General features: G+C 36.7%; 1 protein-coding gene across 7 annotated transcripts in view; it reads left to right on the top strand.

The window, feature by feature from the left end:
* The window catches only part of RABGAP1L (RAB GTPase activating protein 1 like), a 767,496-nt gene that overhangs the window by 60,473 nt on the left and 690,988 nt on the right, over positions 1–16,035 (top strand). For 2 of the 7 annotated variants that reach the window (XM_045452834.1, XM_045452838.1), the window contains exons 2-4: positions 9,064–9,112; positions 9,197–9,244; positions 11,035–11,227. In XM_045452834.1, coding sequence (XP_045308790.1) covers positions 9,107–9,112; positions 9,197–9,244; positions 11,035–11,227 — 247 coding nt within the window. In that variant the 5' untranslated portion in view covers positions 9,064–9,106. Of the gene's footprint in view, positions 1–9,063; positions 9,245–11,034; positions 11,228–16,035 lie in introns of all 7 variants that reach the window. The other 5 variants (XM_045452833.1, XM_045452837.1, XM_045452835.1 and 2 more) reach the window with 3 other exon arrangements.

The following is a 16,035-nucleotide window of genomic DNA, read 5'->3' as shown; positions in this document are numbered from 1 at the left end:
TTTATTTTGAGAGAGAGAGAGCACAGTCGGGGGAGGGCAGAGACAGAGGAAGAGAGAGAATCCCAAGCAGGCTGTGTGCCGCCAGCACAGAGCCCGATGTGGGGCTTGAGCCCACGAAACTGTGAGATCATGACCTGAGTCAAAATCAGGAGTCAGGGGCCTGGGTGGCGCAGTCGGTTAAGCGTCCGACTTCAGCCAGGTCATGATCTCGCGGTCCGTGAGTTCGAGCCCCGCGTCAGGCTCTGGGCTGATGGCTCAGAGCCTGGAGCCTGTTTCCGATTCTGTGTCTCCCTCTCTCTCTGCCCCTCCCCCGTTCATGCTCTGTCTCTCTCTGTCCCCCCCCAAAAAAATAAATAAACGTTGAAAAAAAAATTAAAAAAAAAAATCAGGAGTCAGATGCCCAATTGACTGAGCCACCCAGGTGCCCCTCTATTGCCTTTTAAACCATCCTTTGTAAGTACCACTTGTATTCTTTTCCTCTGGTAATTATTTCAAGTAAGTCATTTCTCCCCTTTTTTTCTTTCATCAGATCAAGTATACTGTTTATCTGGGAAATTGTCAACTTTTTATATACTATCTTCTTCTTTCACCTAGATTTTTGTCCTTATATTTACTATATGAAACTTATTAAAATATATCTTTTATGTCTTTTTGCTGCTTGCATATAATTATATTAGGACTTATTAGGTTTCATGTGACAGAAACTCAACTTAAACTAACTTATGGGGCACCTGGGTGGCTCAGTTGGTGAAGTTTCTGACTTCGGCTCAGGTCATGATCTCACAGTTTGTGAGTTCAAGCCCCGTGTTGGGCTCTGTGCTGACATCTCGGAGCCTGGAGCCTGCTTTGGATTCTGTGTCTCCTTCTCTCTCTGTCCTTCTTTGACTTGTGCTCTGTCTCTCTCAAAAATAAATAAACAAAAAAAAAATTTAACTTATGCAGGGGTGCCTGGGTGGCTCAGTTGGTTAAGTGTCCGACTTCAGCTCAGGTCTAGATCTCTTGGTTTGTGAGTTTGAGCCCTGTGTCCGGCTCTGTGCTGACAGCTCACAGCCTGGAGCCTGCTTCAGATTCTGTGTCTTCCCCTCTCTCTGCCACTCCCCGACTCACACTCTGTCTCTCAAAAATGAATAAATATTTAAAAAAATTTTATTAAACTAACTGATGGAAAAAGAATTTATTGAAAGGGATATTTCATAGAATTAAAGAAATAGTGGATTTACCAAGACTGAGGTTTGGAACAGATAGAGCTATACCTCAGGATTGTCTCAAACAAAATGGTAGGGACTCGACTAAGACTCTCCTGCTTGTCAGCCTTAGGATATACTTATCTCTTTCATTGCATATTGACCGTCTTCATATGGGGGAAAACATGGCTACCAACAATTCTTAGTTTATCTAAAAAATTTCTGCTCTAAGACAGACAACTGTCATGATGAAGTCTTTGGTCACCAGTCCAAAAATCTTAGGAATTGGGTTAATTGGTCTAAGTAGTTTGGATTCAGTGCCCATCTTTGGAACTGTTTGGCCATGGTGTTGAGGTTTCTATAAAAACCATGAGATTTGAACAGAGGGAAGGCTTATTTTCAGAAAAAAAGGTCTTGAGATTATTGCTGGACAAAAAAAAAAAAAAAATAGGTATCCACTAAAGTAATGTGAATTACTAAGGCCCTTTTGTGCCCCTTTGTGCAGGAGTATACTTGCATACATCTATTCATGTTGGTGTGGCTCTTGCCTGAGAACTGGAATAATGGATGGACTGTTTAGTAAATAGGAACTATGGTAGTTGTTTTTTTTTTTTCTCAAGACTGGATGGTTTTTTTTTAAAGCACAGAATAATTATAGTTGGTAAATGTTGTTCCAGATTATTCATGTCTGTTTTCTTATTGTAAATTAAGACTATTTCCTGTTTCCAGTGTTGTAACAGGCCTACTATAGTCATTTGAATTCTCATGCCTAATAGAACTTGCAGCTTATCTTGTCCAATTTTGACTCACACTCATATATTCAGGGTTCTATTTTAGTTCAAGAGCTACTTGAAAATGAATAGGTGCAAACACATAATCTAAAAGCAAGAAGCTGGCTAACCACATTTGGCACGAAAAGAAATTGGACCATGTGTACCACGATTTTATACTTTTGAATGTGTTCAGTTATTTTGGGAAGAAGATAGCTTCCAGTTAGACTCTGCTAAATGTTGCTACACTGTTTCTAGTGTATATGTGAAAATTGTAGTTTTAGGCATCCAAGTGAGGTGTTAATTTAAAATATATTGCTCATTTCACAAAAATGATGTGGACTTAAAGTGAGAATTAAAAGCCATTTCACTGGGTAGAATTGGTAGAATTGCTATCGGTGTGGGGATAAGCATGTATTTAAGTGATTCAGTCAATCAAAAATATTTATTGAACTCCTTTGAGAAGGGAAAAAGGGGATGAATAGAAAAAACATACATCAGATTTTCTGTAGGACTGATAAGTTTCCTGTCCCTTATTCTCTTGTACCTTTAAAATGCCTAAAGAATAAAAATGTGTATGCCAACACTGTAGTTCCCAGTATTTTTTTTTTTTTTTTTTTTTTTTAATATCTGAAGAGACATAACATTTTTTTTGGTCAGATTTTACAGTCTAACTTTTGGATTATAATAGGGTAGCCTTTTAACCAAATGCCTTTAAAAGTCGTTTTGCTTTTGTGCACTGTTCTGTTTTACATGCTGAGTTGAAATGGATGTATTAGTCTTGAGTTCATAGAACAGTGAGCTCCATATTATTTAAAAGACCCCTGCAAGTTTTCCAGCTGCTCTTTCTTTTGACTGGAAGAAATAATAGTAGATTGCCATAAAGAGAAAGTAACATTAGCATATTAGCATATTGCTTCATAGTAGTAGATTTAATAAATTATGTTTTGAATTGACTTGTGAAATGGAATTCTTCAGCACATCACATGGAATGAGAATCTTAAGATTAAGTGACTTTAGAATTCATTCAGTCCAACTTCCTATCTGATGCGGGAGTCCATTCTGCTACATCCAAGATAATTGACTTGTTTATTAAGCAGATATTTTTTGAGCCCATGTTATCTGTGCTGGCACTGTGCTGGGGTTGTGTTGGTGAGTAAAATAAAGATAGACATGGTCCCTGCATGTCCCCTAACAACTTGTAGTTGAGTGCTCAGTTGGTCATTCAGTCTTAGCAGGTAGGGAAAAATTGACATGGTGACAATATTGAGCTTCTAAGCCATGAACATTGAGTATCTCTTCATTTATTTAGATCTTTTAAATTTCTTTCATCAGTGTTTTATAGATTTATTACTTATAGATCTTATATGTATCTTGTTAAGTTTATACCTAAGTATTTCATCTTTTTGTGATACGGTAAATGGTACTGCTTTTTTAAAACTTCAGTTCCAATTGTTCATTGTATGTAGGGAAGAAATCGACATTTGTTTACCTTGTATCCTGTGACCTTCCTATACTTATTAGTTGTAGGAAGTTGTTTTTGTTTTTGTAGATTCTTTGGGATTTTCTACATAGATAATTATGTAATCTGTGAATAGAGACTGTTTCATTCTTCCTTTATGATCTCTATACTTTTATTTCTTATGGTGTTGAATCAGCGTGGTGAGAGAGGGCATCCTTGTGTTGTTCCAAGTCTTAAGGGGAAAGTGCCCAGTTTCATAATTAAGTATGTTAGCTGTAGGTTTTTTGTAGATACTCTTAATCAAGTTGAGGAAGTTTCATCAATCGCTAGGTTGCTGAGAGTTTTTATTTTGATCATGAATGAGTGTTGGATTTTGTCAAATGCATTTTGTGTGTAACTGACATGATCATGATTTTTCTTTAGCTTATTTTGATATGTTTTATTACATTGATTAATTTTTGAATGTTGTCAGTCTTACCTTGGGTGTAATTCTTTTTACATATTGTTGAATATAATTTTATAATATTTTGTGGGGCAGAGAGGGTGACACAGAATCCGAAGCAGGCTTCAGGCTCTGAGTTGTCAGCACAGAGCCTGATGCCAGGCTTGAACTCAAGAACTGTGAGGTTATGACCTGAGCTGAAGTTGGACACTTAACCCATTGAGCCATCCGTGCTCCTGAAGTATTTTAAAGTGTTGGCTTTGCATTCTCAGATTTTTGTATTTGTGTGCAAGCGTGCAAATTCAGTAAACATCTGCATTGAGGTTCAAAGAAATGGAAATGTTCAACCAAATAAAGTAGCATTGGGCAAACTTCTAAAAGTATTCTTAAGGCCCTTGGAGGCAGGGTTTTATGCTTGTAATGAGAGCTGACTTAATTCTGAGGAACATGAGAAATTCTGGGCTGTGTTTTGAAGAGATCACAAAATTACTTTTGGTAAACTAATAGTTTTCTTGTTAGCCTGGCAGAATATCTAACATTTTCTTGGGCTAAAGAAAACCTCTTAAAAATGGACATCTTATTTGAATTGTATAGCCATTAGTATTCATTAACATGCTGATTTATTTATTTATTAAAAATTTTTTTAAAATGTTTTATTTTTGAGAGAGAGGGAGAGAGAGAGCGCGAGCATTAGTGGGGGAGGGGCAGAGAGAGAAGGAGACACAGAATCCAAAGCAGGCTCCAGGTTCTGATCTGTCAGCACAGAGCCTGACACGGGGTTTGAACTTGCAGACTGTGAGATCATGATCAGAGCCGAAGTCAGCTGCTTAGCTCACTGAGCCACCCAGGCGCCCTTAGCATGCTGATTTAGAGTTAATGGCCAGGGTAGCTATTTATCACTTACACAAGAAGAAATTTTTTCTTTTTTTTTTTTTTTTTTTTTTTTTTTTTGAGAGAGAGAGCGCACGCGTGCGCATTAGTAGGGTAAAGGGGCAGAGGTAGAGAATCTCAAGCAGGCTCCATGCTCACCATGGAGACCAGCACGGGGCCAGATCCCACCACCCTGGGATCATGACCTAAGCTGACTGAAATCGAGAGTCGGACACTCAACTGAGTGAGCCACTCAGATGCCCCAAAGAAGAATGTCTTGGGAGAAGACATAACTTTTGAGGGAGAGAGGAGAGGTGTGGAGAAGGTTCATTGTGTATGTAGTGACAGATACCAACTCTTAGTCTCTAGGAATAGGTGAGGAAACTTCAAGAGACAGTATAATGTAGTGGTTCAGAGAATGTACTTTGAAGTCTGAATACCTGGTTTGAATCTTGGCTCTGCATTTGTTTTTTTGTGAGAACTTTAGCCTGATTGGTGCTTTTAACAACAAATTGTTCGACACATTTACTGAATATCTACTATGTACTAGCTGCTACACTAGGCATATGATATTCTCAGGTAAATGAAAGAGTTGGAATTAGGGTTTATTTAGATAGCCTTAGCATCAGGGGGTGGCCTCAGGCTTCCCCGCCTTCTTTTCTATATCTCATCTTATCCTGCTCTCACCCATGCTCACTGTGATCTAGCTATTATGGCCTCCTTTCTCATAAGCCTTTTCTCATATCTGGGCTTTTTGTATTTGTTGTTTCTTCTACTTGAAGTTCTTTTCCCCTAGTTCTTTCCATGGCTTACTCATTCTTATTAAGCCCAAACATCAACTGGGTCCATATTGCCTCTTGTCTTCTCATTACCTTTCATAGTATATATTCCAGTACGTGATCTTGATTTATTTTTTTCTATGTTATTTCTCTCTTCCATAAGAATGTTAGCTCTAGGAAGACTGGAACTAAATTGGTCTTACTCATCATTTAGTCTCCAGGTCCCATGATTGTTTCTAGTGCATCGTAGAGACTCATTAAATATTTGTTGAATGGATGAATGAAAGCTGATACCATAGGAGTCAGCTATATGAAAGGAGGCAAGAGCTAAGACCCTATAGTGTAAAAGAACTTTCGGTAATTAAAGAGCTGTAATGGTAGATAGAGGGAAAGGTGTGTTGGGCTTTGTAAGTCCTGGCATAATTTGGATTTTATTTGAATTTTAGTGAAAAGATTAAAAAAATTTTCTTTTAAGTTTATTCATTTGTGAGAGGGTTAGAGACAGCGTGAGTGGGGGAGGGGCAGAGAGAGAGGGAGGGAGAGAATCCCAAGCAGGCTCTGTGCTGCCAGTGCAGAGCCCAATCTGAGGCTGGAACCCATGAGACCGAGAGATCATGACCTGAGTGGAAACCAGGCTTACTGACTGGGCCACCTAGGCGCCTCAGTGAAAACATTTTAGAGTAGAGTTCTAATGTAATCTAATTTATTTTCTGAAAGATTTCTTTGGCATCTGTGAAGAATAGATTAGGGGAAGAGAGGACTGGAAGTAGGACTTGGGTTAGGAGACTTTTTTAGTAGATGAGAACATTGCCTGGATTAGGTTGATAAAAATGTCCATGAAGAAATGGGATAGATGTGGGATTTATTTTGGAAGTGGGGCTAACGTGACATGCTTATGGGAGGAATGAAGAAGTAGAGATGAATTAAGAATGATATCCAAATTACTTATTTGAGCAACTTGGTAGAAAGTGGTGTTATTAACTGAAATGGGAAATCTGAATAAGAAAAAAATTTGGAGGAGACGTTAGGAATTACATTTGGGTCACATTTAAGATATTGATAAGAATTCCACATGGAAATATAAAGTAGAAAGTTGGGGGGCACTTGGGTGGGTCAGTCGGTTAAGCATCTGACTTTGGCTCAGGTCATGATCTCACAGTTTGTGAGTTCAAGCCCCATGTCCGGCTCTGTGCTGACAGCTCAGAGCCTGGAGTCTGCTTCAGATTCTGTTTCTCTCTCTCTGCCCCTTCCTTGCTTATTCATTCTCATTCTCATTCTCATTCTCTCTCTCTCTCTCTCTCTCAAAAAAAAAGTTGGATTCCAAATGAAGAATTTAGAGGACATTTGGGTTGAGAGAGAGATTTGGGAGACTATTAGGTATAGATGGTATTTAAATACATGGCAATGGGGGCACCTGGGTGGCGCAGTCGGTTAAGCGTCCGACTTCAGCCAGGTCACGATCTCGCGGTCCGTGAGTTCGAGCCCCGCGTCAGGCTCTGGGCTGATGGCTCAGAGCCTGGAGCCTGTTTCCGATTCTGTGTCTCCCTCTCTCTCTGCCCCTCCCCCATTCATGCTCTGTCTCTCTCTGTCCCAAAAAAAAAAAAAAACAAAACAAAAAAAAAAAACCAAACCAAAACAAAAAAAAAAACCGTTGAAAAAAAAAATAAATACATGGCAATGAGAGATACTGCTTAGAGAGATGTGTGTGGCAAGGAGTCACAAGTTCAGAACTTGAACTTGGGGAATTTCCAGCATTTAGATGTTAAGTTGAGGAGTGGCAACTTGGGCTTGAAGAAGGATTGGCCACAGAAAGAATATCTGGAATGTGTAGTGTCTTGGTAATCAAAGATTCTTGGGGCAGCCTGGAAGGGCAAAGACGTGGCCTCTAACACATACTGTTTTCAGAAACATTTACTTGCAAAATGAAAAATCTTTAGAGGACAGAAAAATGTGCTTGAAGGATTTAACATTTAAAAGGAAGGATATTCACATGTCCAACAGAATGAAATGATAGCTAGCTAATTACACTATCCTAGAATAGTTACTCTTTATTTTAAAGTTACTGGGAATTTTGAGTTTCGATGAAGATGGAAGTAATTATTAAAGTGTAACTGGAAGCTGAGAGTAAATCTTTTTTTTTGCCAAGAATAGTGGTGTTAGTGTCATCTAAAGGCAAAATGAGGTATTGCAGCCATATTTATGTGGGGCAGAGAACAGAATAACTTAATTGGAATGAGAAAAAGAACAATTCTGGGTAATTTTAAGGCATGCGTCAGCAGACTTAGAGAGTCCTGTGTTCTTTAGCCCCAGTTTACTTGTTCTACCCCTCTATCACATTACCCCTTTGGTCACTGAGCAGATTCATATACCGTTCTCTTTTGTCTTTTACATTTCAGCTCAGATATTTCCCTGAGTTCTTTCCTACCACCTTACTTAAAGTTGTCCCTATGCTTTTTGTAGCTAGTCATTGTTACAATAACATATTTTATCTTCTTCATAGCCTATAGAGTGATTTGGAATTACATTTGCTTACTTGCTTGATTTCTTACTAGATGTAAGCTCCAGGAGAGCAGGCAACTTGTCTGCCTTAGTCACTCCTATAACCCTAATGCTGAGTACTGTGTTTGTTATGTAGCACACAGGTTCAGTTAAATTAGCAGTGTGAATATTTGAACTTCTGGAAGTGATAGACATTGTTGAGTTTCTGTGGTGTACAGATCTATCCAGAAAGCAGAATGACACTGTATTTACACTGTTTGTCATATGAATGCAATGTGAAAGCCTTGGCCTTTTCCCCACCCCCTTGTGCTGATAAGTGGTAGTGTGTCTGGAAAAGAAAAGATACATGGTTTAGTGTATTGAATTCTTTTTTTTTTTTTAATTTTTCTTTATTTTTGGGAGAGCGCAAGTGGGGGAGGGGCAGAGAGGGGGACCAAGGATCTGAAGTGGGCTCTGCACTGGCAGGCTGATAGCAGCAAGCCGAGCCCATACAGGCTTGATATCACAATTGCGAAATCATGACCTGAGCTGAAGTCAGATGTTCAACTGACTGAGCCACCCAGGTGCCCCTGGGTGTTGAATTCTTATTAATTAGTCAACTTATGTGACACAAAGATATTTTAAGGTACAATACTTTTAGGAGATACGTTTTTGTAAACATTTGGATTTAATTATAATTTCAGTGACTTTGTGTATGAATTTGGTTTCTAGTATCATGCTTAATTATTTCCTCTATTAAAAAAGAACAAAAATAGTATTTCTAGGAGAAATGAATCAAGCAGTGGTAAATCTGTTTAGTTGAGATATGGGCGGGTTTGTGTTGTTTTTCAGGGCACAATATGGTTCTTTTAGTCTGGGAATTCAGGGTGAAGGGAGTACATTTGCATTATGTGGCCCAGTCCAAGAAGGTAGCCTCCCTAGTTTTGAGATAATTATCTAGCCAACAGAATTCTTTTTCATGTGAACCATTTTTAAAGGCTGAGTATTGATCATGTTCTTATTCATGCTGTTTTTTTTTTTTGTTTTGTTTTGTTTTTTTGTTTTTAAATCTCTGTAGTTTTGACCAGGTGGATGTGGGAAGAGAAGTTTGTAGAATTGAAATGGAGGTCAGAGCTTCATTACAGAAGGTTAGTGGGTCATCAGATTCTGTGGCTACACTGAACAGTGAAGAATTTGTTTTGGTTTCTCAGCATGCAGATGATACGTCTACAAAAGATGATGAAAAACCTGAACTGAAGGTATTTCTTTCTTGCTTGCTTTTGTTTATTTACAGATGATACTATTTTAAATTATTATTTTTTTAATGAGGTGAGACTGATCTTGAGAGATGTGTAAAATACGAAGGTTTTTCTCAAATACTGACCTTGAATAATGTCAGTCTTTGATTTATGCAGAAGCTAATTAGTTGGTTTGTGTATTTTTAAAGTTTTTTGCTTTTGGTTCTTTATTTTTTAATTCGTAATTTTAGGAAGAAGGAATAGAAGGGAAAGTAGAAAGAAAAGGATAATTGGGGAATTTGCCTTAAATTTATATAAGATTTAACCATTATCTGGATATTTTTGTCTCTCTTGCTGCTGGATTTTTAAAGTTAATTACATAAATAGTTACGTTTTATTTGTACTTAAGAAACAACTGTACGGGGCGCCTGGGTGGCGCAGTCGGTTGAGCGTCCGACTTCGGCCAGGTCACCATCTCGCGGTCCGTGAGTTCGAGCCCCGTGTCGGGCTCTGGGCTGATGGCTCAGAGCCTGGAGCCTGTTTCCGATTCTGTGTCTCCCTCTCTCTCTGCCCCTCCCCTGTTCATGCTCTGTCTCTCTCTGTCCCAAAAATAAATAAACGTTGAAAAAAAAAAAAAAAGAAACAACTGTATGGTTTTTATGTTTTAAATCAGCTGGTAGCATTCTAGTATGTGATTGAATAGGTGGCTTGTCTGAATTAAAAAAAAAAATTAATGTTTATTTTTGAGAGAGAGTGAGAGTGGGGGAGGGGACAGAGAGAGAGGGAGACAGGATCTGAAGCTCGGGGCTTACAGGAGGGAGCCCCATGAGGGGTTTGAGATCGTTACCTGAAACTGACTGAGCGACCCAAGTGCCCCTTGCCTGAATATTTTTAAAGTATATGTCTTACATTTTTAGCAATTGAGTTTTTATTTGAATATGATCCGTTTTCAAATTTTTGTTGTCTTTCCTAACTCAAAGAAAAAGAATCAAACAAACCCAGGTATACATGCATGAGAATTGCATAAACACCCTCTAGAAACAGGAGTAGAGAAATTAGTCTGATATGCTACATATTGTTTGACTTTTATTTAGTATTAACTATGGCATCAAAAGTATATATGAATCTAATAAAATTTCATAGAAAATATAGTATTAAATACCCATTTTACATTATGTTGAGTATATATAGTTTTATAAGTGTATTAGAATAGTGGTTTTATTTAAATTTAAGTAATATGTATTTAAATAAATGGCTTTAAATGTATTTAAATATTTGCATTGAAAAATAAATGTCTGCATTTTAGTTAGTGTGTTTAATTTAAGACCTTTATTAGGCTTTTGATCTCACCTGCTTTTAAGAGAAGGATGAGTCAACTTAAATGTAAAAAAAATTACATTTTTTTTATAAGCAAGCAAGCAAAATTCGTAAAGAAATCACAAATACGTTTATGCTATGGTAACAAGAAATATGGCCTTTTGAATAACAGTCACAGTAGACAGTGTCCACTTAAACTTACCTATTTTTCCCTTTAAAACACATAAATTTAAGATTACCTGGTGTTTAGAATGTGTTCTTAAGGAAAAGAAGAAAAAGAAAGAAAAATCTGTAAATTAGATCTTAGATCAGATACAGTTAGGTACAAGTGTATAAATTCTTGGTATTCAGTAACTTAGATTTAAATTTAAAATTTAGGTTGTTTTAATTTCTTCTAGAAACAAAATATTAGAAATAGAAATAAAAGATTAGAAACCTTGAAAAGTCCAGAACCATAATATGATTGAAACAGAATCATCTTGCTTTGTCTGTAGATTGTTTCTAATGGTGATGAACAATTAGAAAAAGCCATGGAAGAGATTCTGAGAGATTCTGAGAAAGGGCAAAGCAGTCCTCTTGCTGATTGTCAGAGTTCCAGTGAGAGTTCAGACCATTCATTTGGAGATGTTTCAGCCAGCCAAACAAATAAGCCATCTCTTCAGTTAATTTTGGATCCATCGAATACAGGTACTGCATTGAACTTTTAGACATCATAAAAGAAATGGGATAAAGTGATCCTGAAAATCTTAAGATGAAAATTAAAAAAAATCCTATTAGCTTTGTTTTCTAAGATCAGGGCCACCAAGTTTTTGGTTCTGCTTGAGTTCCCACTTTGGTTCTTAATGGTTTTTTTTTGTTTCTCTACCTTTAAAATCAATGTCAATGTTATTTGAGAACAGGCACTATGTCTGAGTCTTCATTTTACTCCTAGTACTTGGCACATAGTAGGCACTCAGTAAATACTTGGGTATCAGGAAATAGTGTAATGGGCACAGTGTTTCATATAATGTGCCTTTTTACTCAGTTTGGTTTTTTAAAATTATCATTTGTGAAAATTCTAAGTAAAATAGCATATCAATTACATCAGTGTATTTGATAAGTGTATTGGGGTGCATGTGCTTCTTTGAATCAGCATTTTGTATCCTTTGGATAAATACCTAGTAGTGCAATTAAGCAATAGCCAAATTATGGAAGCACCCTAAATGCCCATCGACTGATGAATGGATAAAGAAGATGTGGTATATATACATAATGTAATACTATTAGGTGATGTAAAAGAATGAAATCTTGCCATTTGCAACAACATGGATGGAACTAGAGTATATTATGGTAAGTGAAATAAGTCAGAGAAAGATAAATATCATATGATTTTACTCGTGGAATTTGAGAGACACAATAGGTGAACATAGGGAAAGGGAAGGAAAAATAAGATAAAAACAGAGACAGAGGCAAACATAAGAGACTCTTAAATACAGAGAACAAAATGAGGGTTGCTGTAAAGGAAGTGAGTACGGGGATGAGTGAATGGGTGAGGGGCATGAAGGAGGGCACTTTTTGGGATGAGCACTGGGTGTCATGTGTAAGAGATGAATCACAGAGTTCTACCCCTGGAGCCAAGACTATACTGTATGTTAACTAACTTGAATTTAAATAAAAAAAAAAATACACCTTGATAAAAATATAAATGCATCCATGATTGAGTAGGATTTGTAGTAGAAATATCAGCTTATAATGCAAAATGGTTTTGGGTACAAGAAAAGCCGAACAAAAACCAAAGCCACTTTCTATAGCTGGTTTAAATACTAGAGGCTCTGATTGTGGTTTTTTTGTAAACTTCTCAGCTTTTATCATCTCTTTTGTCACCTTTCTCTCCAACTGGCTTCCTTTACAGTCATAAAGTAGTTAGCAGAAATTGGTAAGTAAGGCCAGGCAATTTGTTGATGGCTGGTGGCAGAGACAAAGGCTCTCTTCTTTACCTATTGAACAAAAGTTGTGAGTTTCACTCAGTTTAACCATTTTATAGTAGTTAGGGAATCACATGAACTAATAGGCCTTGGTTACATTCAAATCCCTCAATAAGTCACACTGACAGTCAAGATGAGATTATCTTGATTGGCTTAGAACCAGTGATCCATTTCTGAATGTTGGTGTGGTGTAAGTATAGATACAGGCCAGAGTGGTACACAGTGTGGCTATGATGGCCCTAAATTACATTGTACACAAAATTTATTCCTAGTGAATCAAATATTGAAATGTGAAAAATAAACCTATAAGAAGAAAATATTGGAGACTATTTTGTGATTGGGTAGGAAAAGCCATGTCATAAAATATAGTTTTATTTTAATATACAAAAACCTAAATCTTCTGAAAGAGAATGGTACCATAATAAATGTTTTTTTTTTTTTTTTTTTGCTTTGACCTGCATTAACTAAATTGTTAGATAACACATTTTAACACTAAAAAAGAAAGATACTCATATATCATAATCATGGGGTTTCCTCCAAATGGACCATTAATGTTAGGCACCCCAAATTGCAAGTTTTTGTGTTTTGTTTTTTTTTAACCTGTCCCACTGATACATCCTCAACCATTTTATATAATACATACAGCTTAATGACAGGGTAGGAGAAGATATTTATAATGTGTTGGGGGTCTTTAATAAAACCCTCTGATTTGGTGACTATGAATACTTCTAGGTCTCAACATATAGTCATACAGCTAGAAGTAAGAACAAGAGAATTTAAGGTAAACACTTATGTATTTTAATTAAAAATGTAGGATTGGAAATAAACCTTAAAAAGCATTAATTTTTATTCTTGATGAAGGGAACATGAAAGATGATATTACTTATTATGCTTTGCTTTGCTTTACCTTTTGAATTTCTTAAATCTCTCTACCCCTTCCAAAAAACCTAAAGCATACTGATATCACATTTATATAATTATTTTTTGGTTAATATATTAGTCAAAAGGAAGGAATACCTTTTATCTGCTAATGTAGCTCTGATGGGTTGTTGGAATTTTAATTATTCTTTACAGTGGCTTATGATTCTTAGTTCTGAGTATATTTGATCGGGACCATGTATTGTGTGCTCTTTTTGTGTTCTCAACACCCCTTACACTAAATACATTTTTAGAAAGATCTCAGTGGATAAGAAGAAATTTCCTTTGCTTTACAAGTAGGTTTTTAGTATTCTTTTCTAGTTACATATTTTTAGTTTTTATTTTCAATAAAGAGACATGTTATGCTCTGAATGTTCTTCTCCTCAGAATCCATGTTGAAATTCTAACCCTCAAGGCGATGATATTAGGAGGTAGGGAAGTGATTAGGGTCATGAGAATGGAACCCTCATGATTGGGCTTAGTGCCCTTATGAAAGAGACCCCAGAAAGCTAGCTTGTCCCTTCCACCTCTGAGGACACAGTGAAAAGATGCTGTCTGTGACCCAGAAAGTGGGCTCCCACCAGATGCCAAGTCTGCCAGTACCTTGATCCTGGTCCTCCTGGCATTTAGAACTGTGAGAAGTAAATGTCTATTGTTTATAAACCACCCAGTCTGTGGTATTTTGTTATAGCAGCCTGAACAGACTAAGATGAGACATTTCAGCTGCCTTTTCCTAGCTGCAGTCAACACAGTTTTTGCTTACAGAATTACTGTGGTTGGTTTAAAATGACACATAACTTCAGTGGCAAGGAACTGTATCTAGAAAGTATCTAGATTTAAATGGCCTAGAGTGAATATTAAAGGTATGTTGTTTTTCAGTTATAAAACCAGATAGATGAAAGCTTTTGTTTCAATATCATGATAACTTGTTGGTTTTTGTCATGTGATGATCTTATATACTGGCTGCTTGGATGCAAATCTAATAGGAAATCTTTGCTGGTTAAAATTTTTTTTAATGTTTTATTTTTGAGAGAGGGAGAGAGAGCGCGAGCATGAGTGGGGGAGGGGCAGAGAGAGAGGGAGACAAAGAATCTGAAGCAGGCTCCAGGTTCTGAGCTCTCAGCACAGAGCCTGATGTGGGGCTGAACCCATGAACAGTATGATCATGATCTGTGCGAAGTTGGCTGCTTAAACCAACTGACCACCCAGGTGCCCCAACAGGTCTAGATTTTAATGATATACCACTTCTTGTATACTGTGAAAATCTTCCATTTCTTTTCTTGCAGACTTTATGCTTTTGTTGTCATTCATTTTGCTTGCACATGTTATAAATTCCACAAAATGCTAATTTTTACACCCCCCCTCCTTTTTTTTTTTTTTTTTTTTTTAACACAAGGGAGGCTTACTGAATACATCTCAAGGGAGCAGCAGGCAGGACAGTGAAGGGGAGAGTATCTAATTTTTACTTTGAATAATCTGTTATATTTTAAAGAAGTTAAAAAGCAAAGAAGTCTTGCCCTCATGTTTTTAACTTCTGAGGCTCTTCAGTTTTCCTCTAGTATCATTATTCTTTATCCCAAGGAACTTCTTTAATATTTTTTTCTTCTGTAATTTAGAATCTGCTGTTATAGCCACCCAGGGAATATTTCATTTCAGATCTTGCATTTTTTAGCTTTAGAGTTCCTTTTGGTCTTTTGTCTTTCATTTTTCTGTTTATTTTATTAGGTATTTTTCTTTACATCCTGTATCATATTTATAATAGTTATTTAAAGGCCTTGTCTGCTTATTTTGTCTTTTTTTTGGATCAATTTCTGTACTGTTTTTCTCTACACTTGGGGTTTACACAGTTATATGAATCTGAATTATACAGATTAGTACAATATTTTTTTCAGAAAGCTTTTTGTCCCTTTTTTTGTTTTTTGTTTTTTGGGGTTTTTTTTTGGTATGACTCCAACTATATGTAAGTTAGACCATATGAACTACTTTATCTGTCATGTTCATCAGTTACTGGAATATGATTTAATCATAGGATCTTGCAAATAATTGTTTCATGAGTGCTTGCTAAATTAACAAAAAATTCACAGAATAATAAGTCTAGTAAACATACTAGCATCCAGCTTTAACATGTGTTTGTGTTTTTTTTATTTATCCCTTTTGAAATATAGCACGTTGAACTGATTCAAAAGAGGGAAAAACATGTTTCAGTGATTGAAGAACATGGTAGATGAAATAAATCATTTTGAATGGCTTTAGTTTCTCAATAGAAGAAAAGTAGGCAATGAGGTTGCATGTTTCAGTATGATATTTGGGAGCTGGAGTGGGGAGGTTGGGAATGGCTTTTGTGAATTATTTATTAAAATCCTAAAGGTGGAATTGTGGTAATGAGGATTTGAGCATGGTGCAAAGATCTAGTTTGGGTGAGACAGGCATGCTTAATTTTGTGTAAAATGGATATGGGTAATGGGAAAAAGTAGAGACTAGCTGAATATGGGTTTTAGGTGTGGATGGAAAGAGTGGCAGTTTAATAGTTTAAGAGGCTTAAGAGGTTTAAGAGGGAGTTTAATAGTGTCTGATACATGCAGATGGATACTCTGACCACAGTTGGGCCTTTGC

This window comes from Leopardus geoffroyi, chromosome C3 (assembly GCF_018350155.1).
Source record: "Leopardus geoffroyi isolate Oge1 chromosome C3, O.geoffroyi_Oge1_pat1.0, whole genome shotgun sequence".
Classification (NCBI taxonomy): domain Eukaryota; kingdom Metazoa; phylum Chordata; class Mammalia; order Carnivora; family Felidae; genus Leopardus; species Leopardus geoffroyi.
This window is presented reverse-complemented; position numbering and strand designations above follow the sequence as displayed.